Source organism: Sprattus sprattus (assembly GCF_963457725.1).
Source record: "Sprattus sprattus genome assembly, chromosome: 1".
Classification (NCBI taxonomy): domain Eukaryota; kingdom Metazoa; phylum Chordata; class Actinopteri; order Clupeiformes; family Clupeidae; genus Sprattus; species Sprattus sprattus.
Window position 1 is genome coordinate 53,410,869 of NC_137920.1, and position 22,605 is coordinate 53,433,473.

The window sequence follows — 22,605 nt, forward strand, 5'->3', positions numbered from 1 at the left end:
AGCTTCCCTTGCCAATATGGATGCAACATCCTTAAAAAACGAAGGATCATCTTCATTCGGAGCATAAATATTCATGATGGTCAGATCTATTCCACCTATTTTTCCTATGACTGCTATATACCTGCCCTGAATATCCTTTACTTCCCTATGTACTGCAAGACCGCTGGATCTACTAATCAAAATTGCCACTCCTCTCTTTCTACTATTTGGACAAGATGCATAGAACACCTGCTCCACCCAATCTCTTCTCAATTTCTTGTGCTCAGCCTCATTTAGGTGAGTTTCCTGTAGTAATCCTATTGAGCAATTGTGTAGAGTGGTTTTAAGTATAAATAACAGTCATACATTTATTTCACATGCTCATCTGTATTAGTCAGTAAGTTTTGAGTAACTTAATGAATGCGTGCTTGACTGGTAACTCCCACAATAGTTAGCCTAGTATTCTTCAAATGTTACGCTGTTTAAGTGTCTTGATCACTGCACTGTTTTTATGCAAACAAATTTCGTTCTATTGCTTGTTTGAATACAATTTCATAATAACGAATTGGGCTACTGTATTACAAATACTTGACTGATGGGTGTACATTTATAGAGGCCCAACCAGTGGTGGAGTGGTCCCTGGAGAAGTGGGTATACTCTTATTTATTTTTAAGCAGCCCATACAGCACAGGATAAACGCCCTGTTTTGAGAAGTGGTGGGTAGCCTATACCAAATGCTGACTGAAAAACAAGTGTGTATACTCCGTATACCTGGGTATACCCTGGACTACACACTGGGCCCAACCTTAATTTGACCCAAACTGATTTTTATTTCCTCTCACACACAGAGTAAGGTGACCAGACGTCCTCGGTTTCCGGGGACAGTCCCTGTTTTTCGTGTACAAACATAAGAATATTACACTGTTTTGGAGGTGTTTTCGTTTCTAAACTGAAAACGTCCTGGGATTTTGTCTCAGAAATATGGTCACCTTAACACAGAGACACACAGACACAGACACAGACACAGACACAGACACAGACACAGACACAGACACACACACACACACACATACACACACACACACACACACACACACACAATTAATTCATTTTAGATTAAACATTCATTGAGGCTTAATCATTGCAAGGAAATTAAGGTGAGCCCAGCAGACACAGGGTGCATCCAGAACTCGACTATATTGGGGTTAATAGCAGATTCACACACTTTCACACTTATAGCGTATTTCACTACACATCTGAGTAATCTATAACAGATTGTATAATAACAAACAGATTGTTTGTGTTCTAACTCAATTGTTTCTGCACAGACTTACAAAGGTGTACAAATCATACAGCCTCTTCCAGCATGTCCAAACCCTTTTCCGATGTAAACCACTGCCATTTGCAAAACTGTAAACTAGATATGGCAGGAAACAGGATGTGGTGGATTCAGTAGCAATACATCTATGGGTTGACTTATGGCTTACATTTATTTAGCTAAAAGGAAGTGAGTGGAAGTACATATATGTTGAGAATGAATTGGTAAAACAAACATTTTAAATGTGTCAATATGTGGTTCATATAAACACGCAATCTCTACATGTTGGTGTCATGTTGTTCTGTGTCATAATTTCATTTTTTTAGACTGAACAAAGTATCAAACCATTTCCTCTAGAAGATAAAGACAACTGAATCTACTATGAAAGGGAAACAAATTTGGACAAAGATTTATTAGATTGTTTAACCTATTAAAGCTGTTAATTATTACACAGTTTACTGATTGTCATGTCCATATATCAGATAGGCTTCAGAGTGCTTCGTGGCCTCCGGTGAGTTTGTGAAAGAGTTCCTCATTGAGAGTGTTACTGGGCTCTTTGCTGCGGGTCGACATGAAGATGTAGCCCCCGATGTACTCGTGCACAATCTTGCAGTCAGCAGTCACACAGGAGAAGGCAATGTTTACATTACCGTTAAACTCAATACGAACCTAGTACATCGAACATTGGATGAGAGAGGAGAAAGAAGATACAGGTATTAGCACAGACATAATAAGATGAATACACTAGATGCTAACACACGTAGGGTCGTGTTCTAAAAGTTAACTTGGGTGTTCACCTGACGGATGTCCCAGTTGACATTCCACTGCTTCATGGTGTTGTACCTCCACGTTTTCACCACATCTCCCACACTGAGGTCAATGCGGATTAGGCGATTGTTGGCAATTCCGAGGACTTCATCCTTACGGCAGCCTTTAAATCTGTGTGTGAGAGTGCCATTAGAGAGCAATGAGAAAGGCTGATATGGGTTCACAGTATCACAAGATATTGTGAATGGTTCTGGAATATGTCAAGGAATAATACATATTTTCTTCAAGGTCATGAATTCATGGCAATTACTCACTTCACCACAAAATATGCGGCTCCAAAATCAGGCAAGCCTTGCCAGATCTGAAGGAACTTCTGAATTGCTTCTGTTAATGAGAGCTGTGCGACATTCTGATAGGACTCGAGGATTCGAGGGGTCAACTGGGGAAAGGAAAAAGGTCTTAGACCATAAACTGTGTGCATATCTGTCTGTGTGTGCATGCATAGGTGTGTGTGTGTGTATGTGTGTGTGTGTGTGTGTGTGTGTGTGTGTGTGTGTGTGTGTGTTGTGTGTGTGTGTGTGTGTGCGTGTATCTATCTCTGTGTGTGCATGCATATGTGTGTGTGTGTGTGTGTGCATGCATCAGTCTCTGTGTGTGCACGCATATCTGAATGTGTATGTGTGTGTGTGCATGTATCAGTGTGTGTGCGTATATGTGTGTGTGTGTGTGTATGTGAGTGTTTGTTTGTGTGTGTGTTTTTGTGTGTGTGTTTTTGTGTGTGTGTGTGCGTGTGTGTGTGTGTGTGTGTGTGTGTGTGTGTGTGTGTGTGTGTGTGTGTGTGTGTGTGTGTGTGTGTGTGTGTGTGTGTGTGTGTGTGTGTGTGTGTGTGGTGTGTAGGGCTGAAACTCAAAAGGGCATATTATTAAGCTGAAGTACCTGTTTGGGTTTGTACTTTTTCTGGTATCGTGGTGACACCAAGCTGTGTGTGTTGATGCTCTCATCGGTCTGGGCAGAGGCGGTGCCAGGGTTGGTTCGCTGCATGGATAAGAAAGACTCGATGCTCTCTACCTCACTGGAGTAAGAACTGTCTGCTAAGGTCTTCCCTTTAGAGGCCAGGCGACAGGCTGCCATCCACTTACTATACTGTTGCTCCTGGTGAGAGTCATTGATAAGCCACTTTTAAAATAATAATTTATAAACACCTAAAACACACTCTAGACATACACTGCGGTATGTTATGAGATAAAAGTGCACAGTAACGCCCCCAGAGTTAGACCAGGAGTAAAACAGTATATTGCAGTGTATTTCACTACAGTGTATTTCACCACATTCTCTTGTTTTGGTTGTGGTTAAGAAAGTGGAGGAAATATCACTTGCATTTTCACACCGCAGATAGACTTCATTCATCCCATCAGATTCAGGGATAAGCAGCTTTATACAGAACTTCTGGCCTGCTATGCTCACATCAGGGGTCGCCTCACAGCCTGTGAAAATTATTCAAAACACTTCTGAACATGTACTCACTCATACGTTTTAATTATAAATGTGCCTTTAATTGTGTTTTTTAAAAAATGTATCAGTTGGTTTACCTTTCAGGTTCATTTGCTGAATGGGCTCCCTTAAGCTCTCCTCTTTACTTTTGTAGTATGAGATGGATGTGTCCTTGAAGGTAAACCAGAACTGCTTGTAGCCCTTAAGAGTCAGTTTCTTTGGCCTGCAATATGAGGGAGATAAATGTGAGGTGAATGTTCAGTCTGTCCACTGCAGATGTGAGAGGAGGACTGAACCCTGCATCAGGATTCAGTACAGGTGTGTGTGTGTGTGTGTGTGTGTGTGTGTGTGTGTGTGTGTGTGTGTGTGTGTATCTGTCATTTGTTCCACAGAATGGAAATGGTTGTAACATTCATCAAGTGGTTGTAACATTTGATGTGTTTATCCTAGATGTGTCATTATAACACATCACTTACCTAAAGATTTTCAAATAATCATGAAGTTCTGGAGCTGGTGTCATGGTGTCCTACAAAGATACAAAAATACTTACTTTGAACTCGGCATCTTTCATTTTTCATTTGATAGATTTGACATCTGATACTGATACAAGGCCTATGAAAACAGCCACGAGAGGAGGCCAGTGAGACTGACCAGCATGTCTGCGCTACTGCCGCCGCTCTCCTCGTCCAGCTTCAGCTCCAGACACTGAAGAGCAGAGTCCAGATCATCCATAGCTGGAGATGATGTCACCTGAGGCTCTGTCAGAGAAACCTTTCCAATGTGGTACTAGAGAACACACACACACACACACACACACACACACACACACACACACACACACACACACACACACACACACAGACACACACACACACACACACAAACACACAAACACACACACACACACACACAAACACACACACACACACACACACACACACACACAGACACACACACACACACATTCACACACACACACACACACACACACACAGGCAGAGAGAGAGAGAGAGAGAGAGAGAGAGAGAGAGAATGAGAGAGAGAGATTGTGATACAAGACATGTATTTGTATGCAGAGGTTGAAAGTGTGTACTGTCATTGTATATACCTGAAGGGCTGCAAACAGCATCATCTCTTCTTCAGTGCAGTCGATTTCCTCCAACAAAATGGCCCATCGAGCTTGCTCAAAGAGCTGCGTTAGACGAACCGCATCATGCTTGAAAGAAGAACGGGAGACTACTTAAAACCCACACTCAAATGCAACACGCCATTGAGGAAATCACACAGGCTAAGCTCACTACAACAGCCAAATACTGAACATGGGATGTGGAATACATGCTGTGTACATTGAATACATGCAAGAGGGGTCTGAGCACCATCAGTGTACCTTGGGTGTCATGTCATGGAAAGTGAAGTATTTGAAGCGCAGTTGCAGCATGTCATTTTCATTGATCTCCTGCTGCAGCAGAGAGCGAGATGAATCCAGCCACCTGGAGAGACACATCTCTTAAGTCATAATATTTCCATTTCTTTGTTCTATTTCTTATGTAAAGTAGTATTTATTGTTACACTAGGTCTCTATTGCTCGTAGCTTGACTGTTCTCTCCCTTGTACGTCACTTTGGATAAAAAGCGTCTGCTAAATGGCTAAAAGTAAATGTACTACAGAAATGTTTTATGCGTTCATCAATGGAATAGCTCTGCAAACATCTCTATAGGATTTCATCTCACACAACCACAACCTTGTTCACACAGCAAAACAAAAAAAGTACTCATATTTTAGCAGTTCTCATCGTACTGACCGGCCATTCACTTGAGCTTTTTCCACAATATTGGCTGGTCGAAATGTCTTGGCTATGGTCTCTGGGGCGGGAGCTGGTTGGCTTATAGACAGTATCTTATACACAGCCTCATATTCTGCAGACTGTGCAAAGTGAGCAGGCATCCCATTTGCTAGAGTCAGCAAAGAGCCTACAACAGTTTAGAGCAAACTATATCATTATCACTGACCAATCAACAGCAGATTTTAAGATGTATATTTTAACATAAGGACAGATGATTGAAACCACTAGATTCCAGTCATCTAATTCTGATATCCTGCAGTTGTTAATGCATTGAGGTGTCCAGTATACACAGATAATGCATGCATTTTCTTCCTACATTCATTTAAACAGCCAATGACATCCTGAGTCTAAGTGATCCTTTTGGCTGTTGAAAGCTCTTTTTTTGTAGCTTTGTATTTTTGATTCAAAACAGACCTGAGGTAACTGAGGCGCCCGTGATGTCATACACGGTCTCTTGTGATTTTACTTTTTTCTTCTTCTTCTCTTCCAAGGGCCGCAGCAGAGAGAGCTCTTCAGGATGACGAATGTCTGAAACACACACCAAGAAAAAAATATGTCAATAATTTGTTGCATCAAATGTCTGGGAATCCCCGCTTGAAATTATTTTGTTTCTAAGATGGGCTTAGATGTGTGAGCCTAAAATGATACATTCCTTTGTACTGCCGCACTGCATACTGCATGAGACCTATTGTTTTCTAAAATGTCCTCCTTCTTTAATGGCTTGCCTTGCTTGTTAGGCTTTCCCTCCACACACTTCCCCATTCCCTCCTTCACTCACTCAGTATTTGGCAGAGGCCCACGACGCAGCGGAACACCGGAGCGGAGAAAGAAGCGCTCAGTAAGACTGTGGCCCCGTTGGGCAGGCCCAGCCTTAGGGGCTTGTGCTGGGGCATGAAGTTGAGCCGGGCGTCGGCGTGGATCCCGCACTTATCCAGCGACCAAGCCGCCTTCAGAACCCATAGCTTCTTCTGCTCCCACCAAAGCCCATGGTCTGACCAGTCCTTCTTTATCTCTGCAAGACAATAAGAATGGACTCAAAGCGGTGTGTGTGCCAAAAAGCAAGTAATTGCACACATGAGAAATAAAGTTATTTTCTGTTTCTGCTGACAGTTCAGTTGATATCACCAACCATTAGTATATATGGCTTATCATCTTCCACTATTGTTAAACTATATCAGAAAAAAAAGATACAGAAAACCTATAATCCACACCTCCAAACTGTTCATGTCCTAAAGATGTCATGGATAAGGGACACTTACGTGTTTTCTCTACTATCTTGAGGATGACTCCCCCTATATGGAGGTCAGAGGTCACGCTGACTTTGAGAGGAGGGGCCTCAGGGCCCAGTTCCTCCACAATGACAGTCAGGTCCCATGCAGCCATGCTGTCAGAAAAAAAACCATTCACACAAGTCAACAGTTACTTCTGAAATTAAAGGAGAGGTCACCTGTTACTTCTGAAATTAAAGGAGTTACGTTCATGCTGGTCATAACACTGAATGAACATAGTGGTTTTTGACACAAAATTAAGTTAAATACATGTTTAAGAAATATAGGTCCATCATATTAGAGGAATACTTCACTTGTGAGGCAGGAATTGTGATATTATCAGGCATATTAAAAGCTACAATCCTTAACTTGGCACTTGCTGAAAATTAAACTAGTATTGTCCTTCAGGAAGAGCTAAAATTAACTTTCACCTGAATTAATTTCTTAATACATATCAAAAATGATGTATTTGTCAAAATAATTACTATTAATGGCAACAAAACCAAGAAACAATGGGCAATCTTTTCATACCCAGGTCCTTTTGATTATATATGTAGATAACGGCATGCTTTTCTGCCAGTCGCACATGAAGGACCTACAAATGTAGATCACCTCAGCACTGATCTCTTCTCTCCCTCCCCGTTACCCCGGCATCTTGAGCATCACCATCCCCCGCCCTCGGCATATTTTATATGACTTACCTTTGAACGTGGTTCCAAAAGTATTTAACAGAAAACGCCCTTGTCTCCACCACTGTGATACTCTCCTTTGTCAGTTCGAGAAACAGTGCCACTTCCTCTTCTCAATTTTTTTTTCTTCCAGTGTCACTTAGCGCTTCATCCTGTTTGAGCACATGCACAAGCTTCAAGTAAGCACTTCCTCTTCTCATGCTTTTTTGCTCTTCTGCATTGAGGGAAACTCTGAATAAGGCCTTTTTTAGCGGTTAGGGGCTAAATCCCAAAGACTGCTAGCTTTTAAACAGTAACTCATCATTACCAAAGTCAGAGAAGACCGAAAGTATAAAAAGAGAATTTGTTGTGTGAGAAGCAGACCACCGTGTGAATAAAATGATGAGTTTCATTATCTGCTCATCAGTGCACCTAAAATGAGATAAGAGCGCCTTCCAGTGGACACATTGTAGACTGCTCTGCTTACACTAAGTCCATTTGTAAAAGGCATCAATATGTTGAATATGTATTTTGTGATATTGAGCATTCATCAAGTTTTTACTGTTTTACTGGGTGTGCAGAGGTTTCAAATACTATCAGCAAACTTTAAAGTTAAGAAAAACAGATGCTACTTCAAACACAAGTATTCTGTCACCACTCCTATTTTTGTGCTTAACTCCTTGACTGAATTAGCCATTACAAAAAAAGCTAGATGTGTCACGGGTAGTTTGCAGTATGCAAGAAGTAGGACTCGAGAGCAACTGCTGCCAATGGAATGTTCTGTCCTTAGACACTCAGTAAACCTTCCCTTTTACAACAAAAGGCATGCCATCTCAATCAATGTCAATCGACCTTCTGTTCACATGCAAACTTTTCGATACCCCAAACCCTCACAATTCTTCATATGATACTCACAATTCTTCATATGATACTGTTATTGAAACATTTTTGACAACTTAAGATGAACACAAATTAAATCATTGTAAGATGAGGTCTTAATGTATTAACTGTATTTTGAACCATCTGAGCACGCAGTACTAAAAGCAGAATCAAACTTGGGACACAACAGAAACACACACAAAAGCAACTGAACAATTGAAATACATTCATATGTATTTTCATTACAGGATCGTGATATAACATTACACATGTGGGGAGTCATTTTTACAAGGGCATTTAACATGTGAGCACCACTTTTTGATATTGTGTCAAGTGATAAGAACTTGCTTCTATGTCAATGAGCCACCTGTTTCTGCAATACCAGCCCCCCCAAACAATTCAGTGCCACGTGGTATTTGTTTTGAGCACACTGATGTACCCCCCCCACCCACCTGTCCATTCCATGTGCCTTTATAATTTAGACAGAGGTGTCCCTGAACTGCATGAAGCAGACGTTATGTTACCTAAATCAAGTTCACTATGCACCAACCGAAGTAGATAAGCTTTGCGTCCTGCACTGATACAAAGTTTTTGAGGGGAGGGAATTCAATAAGCCTGACAACTTCAAATAGCTAATGTAACATTGGTACACCCAGCTGAGTTCTTTATCTGTCTGCGACTAACATTGGCCATCGGGAACACAACAGAGAAAAGAAAAAAAAGAAAGAAAATCCATTCTAACTTCCTCTGGCTAAAAGTGACAATTTCATAATGTAAAAAAAGGAAACAAAAAATGTTTAGAGACAAGAATCCAAAGACAAATATCTGAAGGGCTGAAATACACCATCAAATCAAGTATTCACTCACAACACTTTCAACCTCCCAATGGCCTATGCAATAAGCAGGTGGAGAGAGAGAGAGACAGACAGTGCGCAAGACCACAGTCAGGAGTGCTATGAGATCAAAACTTCAGATAAAATGCAACGTTTCTCAATCTGATTAAGGCCAAATTCTGAAGATGAAATCAACACTGACAGAGGGGAGTTTGGGGTAGGGGGTGCCTGCGTAAGTAACTAGGGTGGTGAGTGAAGCGGCGGCGAGCAAATAGTGATGGAGAGATGATCTGTCCTTGTCCAGAGGGAATGGCATTTTCTTCCGTCTCTTCAATCCATTTTCTCCAATGGACCACTGCCCTTGCTTCCCCGAGTCCCGGTGATCACCGGATGGCTATGAGTCCGACATCAATTAGTTTCTGGATCTTCCCGGCAATGACCGGGTTCTTCAGGTGACTGAGACAGAAACAAGGACAAAGAGAGACTGTCAAAACATACAAAACAACAGGATACAAACAAGGCGGAACGGTCACTGGAAGGAGAATTAGAAAGGCACTTCCGTAAAAAGGTTTTTAGTGTATGTGTGAGTGGTCGTACTCGCTGAGGGCCTGCGGGTCCTTCTGCATCTGCTCCAGGATCATGCGCATGGCCGGGTCGGTCATGATCTGCTGCACCTCGGGGTCGGCCATGGCCCTCCGCTTCACGTCCTCCGGACTGTCGTTCCTCGTGGCCTGATTCATAATGCAGCGTTGGATACCCTCGGATGCTTCCTGTAGCAGGAGAGGATGCAAAGGTGTGTGTGTGGGGGGGGGAGAGAGAGAGAGCATGAGAGAAAAATCAGAAGAGACATTGTGTTAGGGACTGGCCAGGTCGCATAACATCACACAGTGAGCAAACAGCTGCTCTAGGTCTTGTTGTGTACCTTAGAAGTGGAGTCGAGCTCCAGAGCTTTCTGGTAGGCGTCTGTGGCTTTGGTGAAATCTTTCATGGCCTCAAGACAACCAGCCTTGCGTGTGTATCCCTTTACTGCAGAAAAAAACATGTGTAAATACAACAACAACAATAATAATAAACACATTTATAAATACAATACAGTTGAACAACTCTAAATTAGAGTCCTAATACGTACTGAAGTCGGGGTCCAGTTTGATGCAGTCTTCACAGTCCTGATAGATAAATGAACAAAATGGAGAAATTCAACATGTCAAACCTCATAACTCCAAACGGACCTCACGGAACAGAGTACGTCAAAACCTAGAACCGTGTCAGACAGAAGTGCAAAACCTTGAGGGCCAGCTGGAACTCGGCCAGTTTGGTGTAGCATGCAGCTCTGTTGCTGAAGAGCTTGGCATCCTTTGGGTTCCTCTTGATGGCCTCGGAGTAATGTTTCATAGCCGCTGGATAATCACCTGTGTACAAGGGAATGAATCAGAGGACGGCTCTTTGAAACAAAAGTCATCTCATAGATCAATACCAATACAGCATCTGCAGACGGGTGCACCACTTGAGCATAGGTTTCATCGTAAGTTTGGGTGTAAAGCGTCTCTAGTACCCTAGTAGGTCTTAAAATCTAAATACTGTTGGGCAGAATGATGTTTTCACCACAGACAACTAATCAATATAGCCGTCAGATGATGGGGGAAGCATCTTGCAGTTCGGCACACTATGTTGATAGTGTATGAACTCCTCTCGACGTACACTCAAATTGAACCTTCCTACCGTTAAAAATGGATAGCCATATCCTGAAACTATTTGTGTGGTGCACTTGTAGTAGTTTGAGGGTAACTCCAAAGTAATGCCTGTAGGCAAACTGTTTAACTGGTGCAGCCTAGTACAATAATATTGAGGTAGGAAGTGGTATTCAGATCAGTTTCATGGAATTACTTTGTATTAACACGGCTAACTTAGCTATCAACGTGATACTTAAGCTAACCACTCTTGTACTATAACTGTACCAACACAAAACAAGCAGTGGGGATTAACAGCGACACGGTCAGAGTGCCATCTGAGGCTCACCCTTCTGGAAGGCCTCATTGCCCTTGCTCTTCTCCTCCAGGGCCAAATCAGGATTAATGTAGGCAATCGTCTCCTGGTCCTTCACTATCTTCTCTGCCTAAGGACAGAAGAAAAGAATAAAATTAACTTCATGAAAGAAAACATCTAATCCTTTAAAATACTACTTATGGCATTTTACTCATGTAGCTTAAGTCTACCATATTGTAAAATATATGTAATACTATGTCTATTTTAAACAAAACCCAAGAAGAAAATTAGCTGTACATCAGAAAGTACTCTACTGCTGCTTGGCCATTGCATTTGTTTTTTTGTCCCAGTTCCACCCAAGATAGAGAGCTGTTGAAGCTTTCACCAAGACTCGTCCAGCTCAATCCATGGCAAAATAATCAAGTTTCCAGGTTCCAAGGTTCGGCTGTGGTCAAGGCTTACCTGCTGACACCTCTTCAGCACCTCAGGAACGCGGTGCTCTGAGAGGCTTTTGTGGAAGAACTTAATGGCTTCTTTGTGCTGGTTCTGCTTGAAGTAGGAGTTTCCAATCCTAGCATAGGCTCTGAAGAAGAGAAGCAGATGAGTCAGAGGAGCCGCACCAGATTATCAGACACATCTACGCAGAGACAAACACAAGAGGCCATGCAGCTGTCAGCTTTCAGAATTCCTAGCTTTAGTAGATTGATAAATACATCACGGAACATTTCTAACAAAGCTATGATTTAGTTATTACAGTGCATGAAATGCCCTGTATTGTTATTCCTAGGCTTCTTCTTCTTCTTCTTATTACAGTGCATGAAATGCCCTGTATTGTTATTCCTAGGCTTCTTCTTCTTCTTCTTATTCTTGTTACCTTTTTCTGCGATTAATTCAGCCCGAACCGCTTAACGTAGAAACTTCATTCAAACTTTGTCGCGTAGGTCTTGTAAAGGACACTTATGCTATGTATTTTTCACTTTTCTAAACTTTATACTTTTTAAGATATTAAATAAAAACGAATCTAAATTTTCCCATTGACTTACATTGGGCCATTATGACATCATAATAGGGTCTTTAAACTGGCTTGCACCTGTGCTTCACTGACAGCTGCACCAAATCAAAGGAACCTCTTCTCTGTCCCTCTCAATTTAACTGTAACTAGGAACATTAAGACACCTTCCATTCTCTACTTTTTTTCTCTCCATCTCTCCATCTTTCTCTCTTTCCCTCTCAGTCTACTTTCTCTCACACTCAATCTCTCTTCTTCACTCCATTTTTATCTCCTTTTTTCAACATTTTCACTCTCTTTTTCTCTTCCACTCTTCTTTCCTTCCTCCACTCTTCTTTCCTTTCTTCTTTCCTTCTTCCACTCTTCTTTCCTTCTTTCACTTTTCTTTCCTTTCTTCACTCTCCTTTCTTCTTTCCTTCTTTCACTCTTCTTTCCTTTCTTCTTTCCTTCTTCAACTATTATTTCCTTCTTTCACTCTTCTTTCCTTTCTTCACTCTTCTTTCTTTTCTTCTTCCACTCTTCTTTTCTTTCTTCACTCTTCTTTCTTTTCTTCTTTCCTTCATCCTCTCTTCTCTCCTTTCTTCACTCTTCTTTCCTTTCTTCTTTCCTTCTTCCACTCTTCTTTCCTTTCTTATTTCCTTCTTTCACTCTTCTTTCTTTTCTTCTTCCTTTCCTAACTTTTGCATTTCATGCACTGGTATTTCCTTCAGGAAATGCATTTTCTAGTTCTTATTCTTGTTACCTTTTTCTGCGATTAATTCAGCCCGAACCGCTTAACGTAGAAACTTCATTCAAACTTTGTGGCGTAGGTCTTGTAAACGACACTTATGCTATGTATTTTTCACTTTTCTAAACTTTATACTTTTTAAGATATTAAATAAAAACGAATATAAATTTCTCCCATTGACTTACATTGGGCCATTATGACATCATGATAGGGTCTTTAAACTGGCTTGCACCTGTGCTTTACTGACACCTGTGCCAAATCCAAGGAACCTCTTCTCTCTCTGTCCCTCTCAATTTAACTGTTACTATGAACATTAAGACACCATCCATTCTCAATTTTTTTTCTCTCCATCTCTCCATCTTTCTCTCTCAGTCAACTTTCTCTCACACTCAATCTCTCTTCTTCACTCCATTTTTATCTCCTTTTTTCAATATTTTCACTCTCTCTTTATCTCTTCATCCAGAGCCACTCTTGTTCACTCTTCTTTCCTTCTTCCACTCTTCTTTCCTTTCTTATTTTCTTCTTCCATTTTTCTTTCCTTCTTCCACTCTTCTTGCCTTTCTTTTTTCCTTCATCCACTCTTATTTCCTTCTTCCACTTTTCTTTCCTTTCTTTACTCTTCTTTCCTTCTTACACTCTTCTTTCCTTCTTCTTTCTTTTCTTATTTCCTTCTTCCACTCTTCTTTCCTTCCTTCACTCTTCTTTCCTTTCTTCTTTCATTATTTCACTCTTCTTTCTTTTCTTCTTTCCTTCTTCCACTCTTCTTACCTTTCTTCACTCTTCTTTCTTTTCTTCTTTCCTTCTTTCACTCTTCTTACCTTTCTTCTTTCCTTCTTCCACTCTTCTCTCCTTTCTTCACTCTTCTTTCCTTTTGTCTTTCCTTCTTCCACTCTTCTTTCCTTTCTTCTTTCCTTCTTTCACTCTTCTTTCTTTTCTTCTTCCTTTCTTAACCTTTGCATTTCATGCACTGGTATTTCCTTCAGGAAATGCATTTTCTAGTTGCTATTACAATTTCATTTTGTCCCTTCGAGAGAGTAAAGGGCAATAATTCCAAGCCAGTTGTTTCAAACACAGTTCGAAATTATTTGCGACATACTGTGTGCACCGGTTAGATTCTGACATATTAGTGTCAGGCATGGCCAACATAAAACCATTTCAATTTCAAAGCACTGCATACGAGCTGCCACTCTGGGTGGTGATTTCATGCAAATGTGACTGGCTGAGTGTTAGCACCTCATCTAGAAGAGGAGAGGAGAGGAGAGGAAGGGAGAGGAGAGCAAAGGCTGTTTTTGGCATCAGGTCAGAGCTCCACATACAGCTCCTGAATGCAGCCAGCGCTAAGCAAGTAAAAAGACACTCACTTAGCAATCTGTCTGTAGTCCTCTCGATTCTCTCGGCCAACATCAATAGCTTTCTCACACAGTTCCCTGCACTTGTCATAATGGCCCTTCTCAAAGTATACCGCTGGAATGGAGAAAGAGAGAAATTTAACATTTTAAAGTGGAAAAATGGGTAGAAAATTTCAAATGAAGCTTTGTGTACTCAAAAATCTTACAACTGGGCATGATTCTGGGCTACTTTTTGCATTCAACATTCTGAATGCAATCACATTATAGCCTGAGGAATCCCATTGGTTATGCACTACTTTTTTTTTTCTTCAATTTGCTGGTTGCCTTAATGAGTGACTGAGCTGAGCTAAGCTGAGGGCAGACATTCAATTAATGTTCAAGAAATTTACACCCTAGATCACCCGATTCAGATTAGCCTTTCAATGTGTGTTCCAAAGGTCATGTACAAAGATGATTGGTCCTTTATATCAACTGCATTCATTACACACAAAGCCATACAAATGATCTAGCTGGGTACAGAATTACCAATACTAGCTTAATATTTCAGATAAATGCTTAATAAACAAAGAGATTTACTGCTGGACCAGAACATTGTTTTTTGATGTTGATGTTGTTGTCATTGATGTTATGAATGCCTGTTTACCTGCTTGATTGGACAAGTAAGTCATATTAGTAGGGTCGTGATTCATGGCCTCTTCATAGTGTTTCAGTGCTGCTTCAAACTCTTTCTTTTTATAGGCATCATTGCCGAGCTCTTTTGCCTTCAATGCCTGCAATACACAGAAAGAGTTATAATATGCCCTGGGGTTGTTTCTATCACAATGGCCTTTAAAAGAACATAAAATATCCAATATCCAATACACACGTGTAGTATTATTTCTTTATTCTACTTATGTGTAGCCATCTTACAGACAAGATAAGAGGTCACTTTGTGGTAAATAAACTAAAGAGGCAGAATCAAAGCAAGGTGTGCGGGTTGAGCAAGTCAGCTAATGAGCTGGCCGTACCAGTCTCTTGTTCTCCGGCAGGTCTTCCTCTTTGGGTGGGGGAGGCTTGGTCTCTTTGGGCTTGGGGGCTGGTGGCGGCGGGGTGGGCTCATCATCTTCCTCCATGCCAGCCAGGTCCAGGCCCAGCAGCACAGACAGCGTGGTCATTACCCTCGGATCCTGCAACCGCCTAATGGGAGGGTAATTGGGGTTAGATTGCAGAGCAAGGACGAGGCGAGACGAGACTGCGTCTGCGGGCATCTGAATGGGTTGGAGGCAGAGAGAGATGTACTCACGTTCCGAGCTCTGAGGGGTTTTTCCTGAGCTGCTCCAGCAGCTCCTTGTAGCTGGGGTCAGAGAGCAGGGCGCGGGTGCGGGTGTCGCCCTCCAACTTCTCATACAGATTAGGCATGGCAAAGGGGTTCATCATCTTCTTCTCTGTGCAGCAACACCAAATAAGGGCAGAATGTTGGACACACTCATGACCATTATGCTTTAAAAAGAACACACTTAAAACCTTAATGTCTATACAGAACAACTGGGATTAAGGCCCAATCTCAATACTTCCCCTCATCCCTTACCCCTTATCTTACCCCTTACCCTTGAAATTGCGCGTTCATGTGAGAGCTAGTGGTGTCTCAATACCCAACTTGATCAAGATTAAGGGGTAAGCTTAAGTGGTGTATGGCCCTCGTTTTTAAGCTGATCGGAGAGCTACCTTGCTCCTCCAAGGGCTATCCCAGAGCACACAGCGAAACCAGTTCGGGAATTTTCAAAAAAAAATGGCTGCTTGAAGCGAGGAATATTTTACATGAATAAAGCTATCTACACAACTTTTTATATGTTTATCATGACTCGGTTTGATCTGAAATGTACTACACGAGCGATGCATAGAATTGTTGGTCTTAACTGAAGCTTTCAAACGGTAGTTTTAGGATACAATTAGCGCGTATACCACCACTCCATTGGCTTATATGGTAGCTTGCCAGCTATCATGCTACATACACTACATGTAAGTATTTTTGGCTTATAATTAATTTAAAAATGACGACAGTCTTGTTTCGTGCTCTACACAGTTGTATACATATATATTTGCAACCATGTTCTTCATTAGACTTTTTTTTAAATCGCTAGTTTCATAGCTCATACAGTCACGCATGACGTACCCAAAACCTAGTGGCGTCTCATTTCATAGGGGGAAAATCTCAGCCCTGGGCCCTTACACTTGCAAGTGCTAGGGTTAAGACTAAGACAAGATTAAGCAAAAGGGGCAAGGAGAAGAATCGAGATTCGGCCTAAGAGTTTTCCCTAGCAACAAGCTAGGTGAGTGAGCATCAACAACTAAATCTGAACACTCCCATTGTTATCAGAGAGGCTGTCGTAACCAGCTGTGCAGCATTTTACGCCTTCTCTCCAGAAAGAGCTAACATAATACTCTACCTACTTCACTGTTAACCCAGATTATACCTTTTCAATTCTTGTCTGTGACAAAACCATATGACCCATTCACATGTGGAGCACAGAATGACGTATGGAGCCTCCATTACACATGGTGAAGGCCTAGTAGGAGTAGTAGGGCTGTCTGAAGAGACATCGCCTAAGTTATTAAAGGTCGTGGTGGACCAAACTGACCAGTTAAACTGAGATATCCATCTTACATAGCCCACAATACAAACAATACTTCATACAATAACACAACTATAACTGCCTATCAAACCTGGTGATAACTGGGCAAATGATTTATGTTAAGACAGCTGATGTTGACAACTGCAAGCTTATTCACCAAATAAATAGAAAGGAATGAGTGAGGATCTTTGAGCTCCAACCACAACCGTAATAATAAAAGCATACACTTTATATGACTGGATCATTGCTTATACTTATAAGCACCAGCTCATCAGTCAAAAGAGAGAGGGTCATAACAGAAAAATAGTTAATGTACAAACTTTGCAACAGAATAGCATCTAATTAGCGTCTCCCAAAATAAAAAACGTAATGTATTGTCCGTCATGGAAATATCCATCATCAATCAAATGGACATTGCAACATTGTTTTCAGGTTGCCAAGTGATTGTATGCCTATTTCAACAGGAAACACCCAAGTGTACCTAACTGAGTTTACACCACCTGAAACTTTATTTTTTGGCTGATGTCATTGAGTGGCAATTCACCCAGTCTCAGAAACCTTCTACGTTACAAAACGAATACTGTGTAAACAGAGTGCCTCATCCAACATTGCTTTTAGAACCTTCAGGGGGGTTACTGCTCACAGTGTAATTAAAGTCACTTTCAAAGAGCTTGCATCAAAAAGGCTTCCGCATAGCCAACTCTCCGTACCTGCCAGGCGGGCCTCAATATTCTGGAGTCCTTCCTTCAGCTGTTGGTTGCCTGGCTCCTGACGAATGCCTTCCTGATAAGTTGCTTTAGCATCCTCAAATTTCCCAAGGAACTCGAGCGCCGCAGCTTTTCGTGAGTACCCCTGAGGAGAGACAGAGGAACCGATCAACACAGTATTATTCTTCCTAGATATTACTATGATAACTTAGATATTCCTCCCATCACTTTCCATAGACAAAACTGCTTGAGATGTGTAAGAGAGGAGTAATTCCAATCAATAGGGAAGGACAAAGATATTCAGAATGCTCTTGCACCCTAATAAGGTAGCTACACTCTGGCTAGACAGTGTCACCTCCAAATAGTTTTGCTGTTGGCTTTGGCAAAGACTGGACTAAAAGGGCGTGGCGAACAATCCCTTTTCTACACCCAACCACAGCAGAATACAAGCATCAAACGTACGGTGTAAAATTATGAACATTGATCATTTTGTTTTGGCGGGGGGGGGGACCCAATTGTAAGGTTCACCGAGAAGGAAAATATCCATTGAAAACACCACTGCCCTGCAAACCATGCAGGAACATACCCCACACATGAACATACTCCACCCTCTTACAACAGGACTGATGATCACAACACCAACCTTGCCCCAGTCAGGTTTAATCTTGATAGTCTGACTGGCATCCTTCAAGGCATTTTCGTAGTCTGCCTTCTTGGCGTACGCGGCTGAGCGGTTACTGTAGAGTACGTGGTTGTTGGAGTCCAGGGCCAGTGCCTCGGTGTAGCAGCGTACGGCTTCATCAATGTTTCCGGCACTGAGTGCCTTGTTGCCCTCATCTTTCAGCTGTGCCACCTGAGGGGGGAGAGGACAGTGCAGGAGCGACATTAGGGGACATCACTATGACGCACAAGGGAGCGGAGGGGAGGATTAGGCTGAGGGATACAGATAGGCATAGGGAGAGTGACAGATTGTCTTCACGCTGAAGAAGAAGAAAAAAGAAAAATACAACACATTCTGTGCAGTTAAGTCTTAATCTTATCTTTAAGTGAAAAACATAACACAACTGAGTAGCAGGTAGGCCTGCTTATTTCCATCAGCTCCTGTTTTGGAAACCATATCACACTATATCAAACTTTAGGTGTCCTATTAGCAAATAGCACTGGGAATTTGAAATAAGAGACAACTGCTCGTTAACTGTGCGTGTAACAGCTTAGAGTTGTATTTCATTGTAGTACAGTTGTATGCAAACGTTTGGGCACTTCCAGAGCAAAAATCCATATTTAGTTGCTTTTTTAAGTGAAAGGAAGTAAATACAACTCCTGCAGCAAAATGACAATTCCAAAAGCTGAAGAATTCTCTGCCTCTTCCAATGTTGTGGCAACACTCAACAAACGTTTCCCAGCAACTGACAGAGAATCTGAATGAACCCATCTGATGTCCTCAAAGCAGCAGAAGACTTTTAAAAAGATATAAAAGCATTCTGAGCTTCCAATTTTCAATGACTGAAATGTAAGGGTAGCTGTAAATCAAAGTAAGATCAAGAACGATTTCAGATAAAACTTCATGTCTGTTGGGCAGAAAGGCCAAAGCCCTCATACGAAATCATAATACCTACAGGAAGATTTATCTGACACAGGTGTGGTGGTGCACCATTCCACTGTGCAGTGCCACTCACACAAACAGGGGTCTACCCAGCTTTTGGTACATCCTGCAGTGACCAAACTTAAAAGCATAACTGAAAATCTGTAGGTTAATCTTAAATATGATGTGCATGCAAGACACCCTAAATGTAGATCAGAACTTTAGATGCTTTGCCAGGTAGAGTGGATAAAAAAAATTAAAAAAAATCATGAATCAATAATATCATCAAATATTTTTAAGCTGCGATATCTGTCAAACAAGTAGTACCAAGTACTGACAAAATAAGGTGCCCAAACCTTTGCACAAGCCACAATAACCTAAGTAGTAACCTAAGTAGTAACACAGCATTGAAATCTGTAGATAACCTTTTGGGCTTTACTTAACTTTTCATATTAAAAATCAACTAAGCATGGTATTCCAACAAGGGGTGCCCATTCTTTTGCACAACTAGGATCAAAGGGGGTGGGGGGCTTGCTTCTTTACCACCCTTGCTCACGATTCTACTGTGATGTAGTTCTACTTTTGACTCTATAGTCGACATTCCAATCAGTATCTGTCCAAATAGACAGGTCAAATTTAAAAATCAAAACCTGCTTTGTTCCACTGGTCTCTAATGGCAGCTGCAAAGTTCAACAACTGCCATGGATCAGCTGTGTCTGACATTCAAGCCAATATCACCACCCAGTAAGAGGCGAGCATAATTCTGGTGGTAATGTATAGCACTAGTTTTAGCAAAGATGCTGCCGGTTTAAAGAACACCATGAACCCTCGAATAGATTCTCTTATGATCTAAATATTCTATATGTTCTCTGTATCTCTGTGTGGGAGCGTGAGTGTATTTGATGGTCACACAATGCTAATAAGCAACGTTTTGTCTCCTCAATTGATGCATGCACACGTCGAAGGCTGAATGTATTTATGTAACACCTGACCATCACTCCACCGCGTAAAAATAATGGAACAATCCATACGGCCAAGACCTGCACGGATAGCTCACAGCCAATAATACTAACCTCGCTAGTCCATAAAGGAACATAGCAAGATGCTAGCGAAATAGAAGATGCACCTAACATTAGCTGGCTAGTTAGCCTACAAAGGTAGTTACCTGGTGGCAGTAGTTAACTAGCTACCCAGACTCGTGAGCTCAAACATATTACTTGACGTTTAATGTTAGCTAGTTCACAGCAGCAAATTAGGACACAATCCAACTTTATCAAATCAGCTGAATAGCTAGAAAACTAGCCTGATTGCTAACATTTAGCTAACGTTACCTCTGATAATTGTAGCGTTAACACACTAAATTGGAAAGAAATAACTTCGCGTAGCGACACATTTCATAACCAGGTAGCTAAGGTTACAAGGAACATTTCAGAGGACTATTTACGATCTACACCCACGTTTGCCAGTAAACACATGTACAAGTGTAAAAACCTAACAGCTAGTTAGCCGGGTAGCTAAACCATTTATTGTTATCCGCAGTGGATTTGACATTCTCTAGTGAAAGTTGGCATATGATGGCGATTCAATGCTGCTTCATGCCAGCCAGCATTAGCTTGTAGACTCAAGATTGCTGAAAGCCGACCTTAACGATGGCATGAGCTCCTTTGCTATAACTGCACTTTAAAAACAAAAACTGAGTTATTAAATGCGAACTTCTAAATGTTGATGGGTACATACAATGTAGTACGTTAATGTAACAATGTTTGCGTTATCATTTCAATGAGGTAGGGTAATCTGGTTGGCTAAGCTAGTCAGCTAATAATGAAAGCAATGTTAACCTTACTGCAGTAGTTGCAGATATGACATCTTAATTGATTTGATCGCGGGTGCTCATCAGAATTGTATAATACAGAAACCTTTAAAAGTTTAACGTAATTGACGTTGATAGAATGTACTCCACAAAACACCAAATTATGATATTAATAAGAAATTTCCGGATGTAAGTTGTTAGCCGGCTAGTTAGCTACTTACTTTCTCCATGGTGCGACCATGAGGTTCCAGAAACTACTGTGAAACGACAGCGGGTGAGCTCCGCCTATGCACTGACGGAACAGGTTGCCAGGTTGCCAGGTTTTCCTCCAAAAATGTCGGTCCAAGCTTTGGGAAGTAAGGCAACTTTCTGCAGTCTAAGTGGTTACACGCACGCAATTAATAATATATACATAAATGCAGGATTCACAAGCAAGACGAGCGTAGGCATACAATTAAAGACTGGATAAATAACATTCTGATAAGTGGATAGTCTGTTCCTGCAGGTTCTAGAAGTTTCTAAAATTACGGATTGTGACTACTTCCTCTTCAGTGTTTCTTTGCATGGCAACTAATACGCCTCGAAGTTTCTCATGTTGAAGTGCTGACAGACTGCTTTCCACCCCCTCACCTCTTCTGTCGAATCATTTTCTGGTCGTTTCTTTTCATTTTTGACGAATCAAATAGGACTGTGCTCGAGCAATGAGTGATGTCTTATGATGATTTTAAGAACGTTCTAGTTCATTGAGCCCTTAAGCTTCTGGAAACGAGCCTGCTGTGTCATCTTAAAAGAGTAGTAGCCTACAATACATTTCATATATTCAATTATTCGATGTCGTCTACAAATCCTTCCGATAATAGTAAATCAAAACACATTGACCCAGAAGAGAATATGCTAGGGCAAATTTATATTTTGGTTGGCTTATTGAGCCTACTTTTTTATAGGGCTACAGAAAATTCCAGAAACAAGAACCTAGTTACTAGACATACTGTTTGCCAAGGCCTATAACTTAACATGCCGTTAGAAGCCTTCTCAAACACCCCTTGTTTTAGACTGTTTAGAATGCATGACATGGAAGAAACAGAAAAAATAAATCACTGACAACCTATAAACCACTTCAATAATACATACAATACATAAAACCCTCCCATAAGAGAAACAAATATGGAAACAACATGTAAAGGTGTAACAACGTCTACATATTTGGTGATATTGGTTGAGACAATGATTTTTATTTGTAACTGAAACCAATGAATTTTACATGTTTTTAAAGGACCCCAATACAACTGACTTTTGTGAAATGACCCTCAAGAGGCTATCATGTGAAATCACAGGATTTAACACAGCTTTGAGCGATTGCTGATTGATCCTTTGGGCAGACTGCTCTTCATCATAATGAGTTGTGTAGCTGGTGACTGAGTCTGTGGTCAGTCCTGCTTTGAATTATATTAACAGGTCAGAAATTAATTGTTATTTTACAATCAGTAATATTCTATATTTGTTTTATGGTATGTTTCTAATGCTCAATTTCCAGTAGATCAAATTGAGGTAGAATATGCTAGATTTCTTAGAAAATAATGATATATTCTAAATTTTCTATTCAGCACCTAGAGACATCATAGAGACATTTTGGTCTAAAACTATAGCCTAACCTTGCAAACACCACCAACAGCATAGCTGGCCCTGATAAAAGCTTGCCAAGATACTAACTGGTGTTTATTGGGGATATTGGTATTGCTATGATGGCTTTTCTTACATTTCCGTGGGGTGTTCTGACAC

The 22,605-nt window shown here is 41.1% G+C and overlaps 2 protein-coding genes across 2 annotated transcripts; both read right to left on the reverse strand.

Annotated features, from left to right (window-relative positions):
- Nucleotides 1–1,778: 1,778 nt before the first annotated feature.
- fermt3a (FERM domain containing kindlin 3a) lies at nucleotides 1,779–6,782 on the reverse strand (the record flags this gene model as incomplete). The annotated part of the gene is given in 15 exon segments (XM_080849598.1): nucleotides 1,779–1,966; nucleotides 2,095–2,236; nucleotides 2,380–2,504; nucleotides 3,002–3,217; nucleotides 3,439–3,441; nucleotides 3,443–3,549; nucleotides 3,655–3,779; nucleotides 4,033–4,082; nucleotides 4,208–4,342; nucleotides 4,665–4,772; nucleotides 4,944–5,046; nucleotides 5,358–5,526; nucleotides 5,814–5,927; nucleotides 6,178–6,411; nucleotides 6,659–6,782. Coding segments are annotated over 15 exon segments (1,935 nt in total). The 3' UTR covers nucleotides 1,779–1,786.
- Nucleotides 6,783–8,425: 1,643 nt separating this feature from the next.
- On the reverse strand, nucleotides 8,426–21,351 carry stip1 (stress-induced phosphoprotein 1). Its single transcript, XM_080856555.1, has 14 exons — nucleotides 21,048–21,351; nucleotides 18,078–18,287; nucleotides 17,438–17,579; nucleotides 15,398–15,539; nucleotides 15,123–15,291; nucleotides 14,759–14,885; nucleotides 14,128–14,230; nucleotides 11,493–11,613; nucleotides 11,064–11,160; nucleotides 10,332–10,456; nucleotides 10,177–10,213; nucleotides 9,970–10,073; nucleotides 9,645–9,817; nucleotides 8,426–9,503 (listed from the first exon to the last, which is right to left on the reverse strand). The coding sequence occupies exons 1-14, from the start codon at nucleotides 21,054–21,056 to the stop codon at nucleotides 9,431–9,433; spliced, it is 1,632 nt and encodes a 543-aa protein (XP_080712681.1). The 5' UTR covers nucleotides 21,057–21,351; the 3' UTR covers nucleotides 8,426–9,430.
- Between the last annotated feature and the right edge of the window lie 1,254 nt (nucleotides 21,352–22,605).

What these genes read in the sequence shown, in the direction of transcription:
- stip1 (XM_080856555.1), bottom strand. An exon ending in TTAAACCTGACTGGGGCAAG is followed by an intron (nt 17,580 to 18,077) that starts GTTGGTGTTGTG and finishes GTCTCTCCTCAG; the next exon opens with GGGTACTCACGAAAAGCTGC. An exon ending in AACCCCTCAGAGCTCGGAAC is followed by an intron (nt 15,292 to 15,397) that starts GTGAGTACATCT and finishes CCCTCCCATTAG; the next exon opens with GCGGTTGCAGGATCCGAGGG.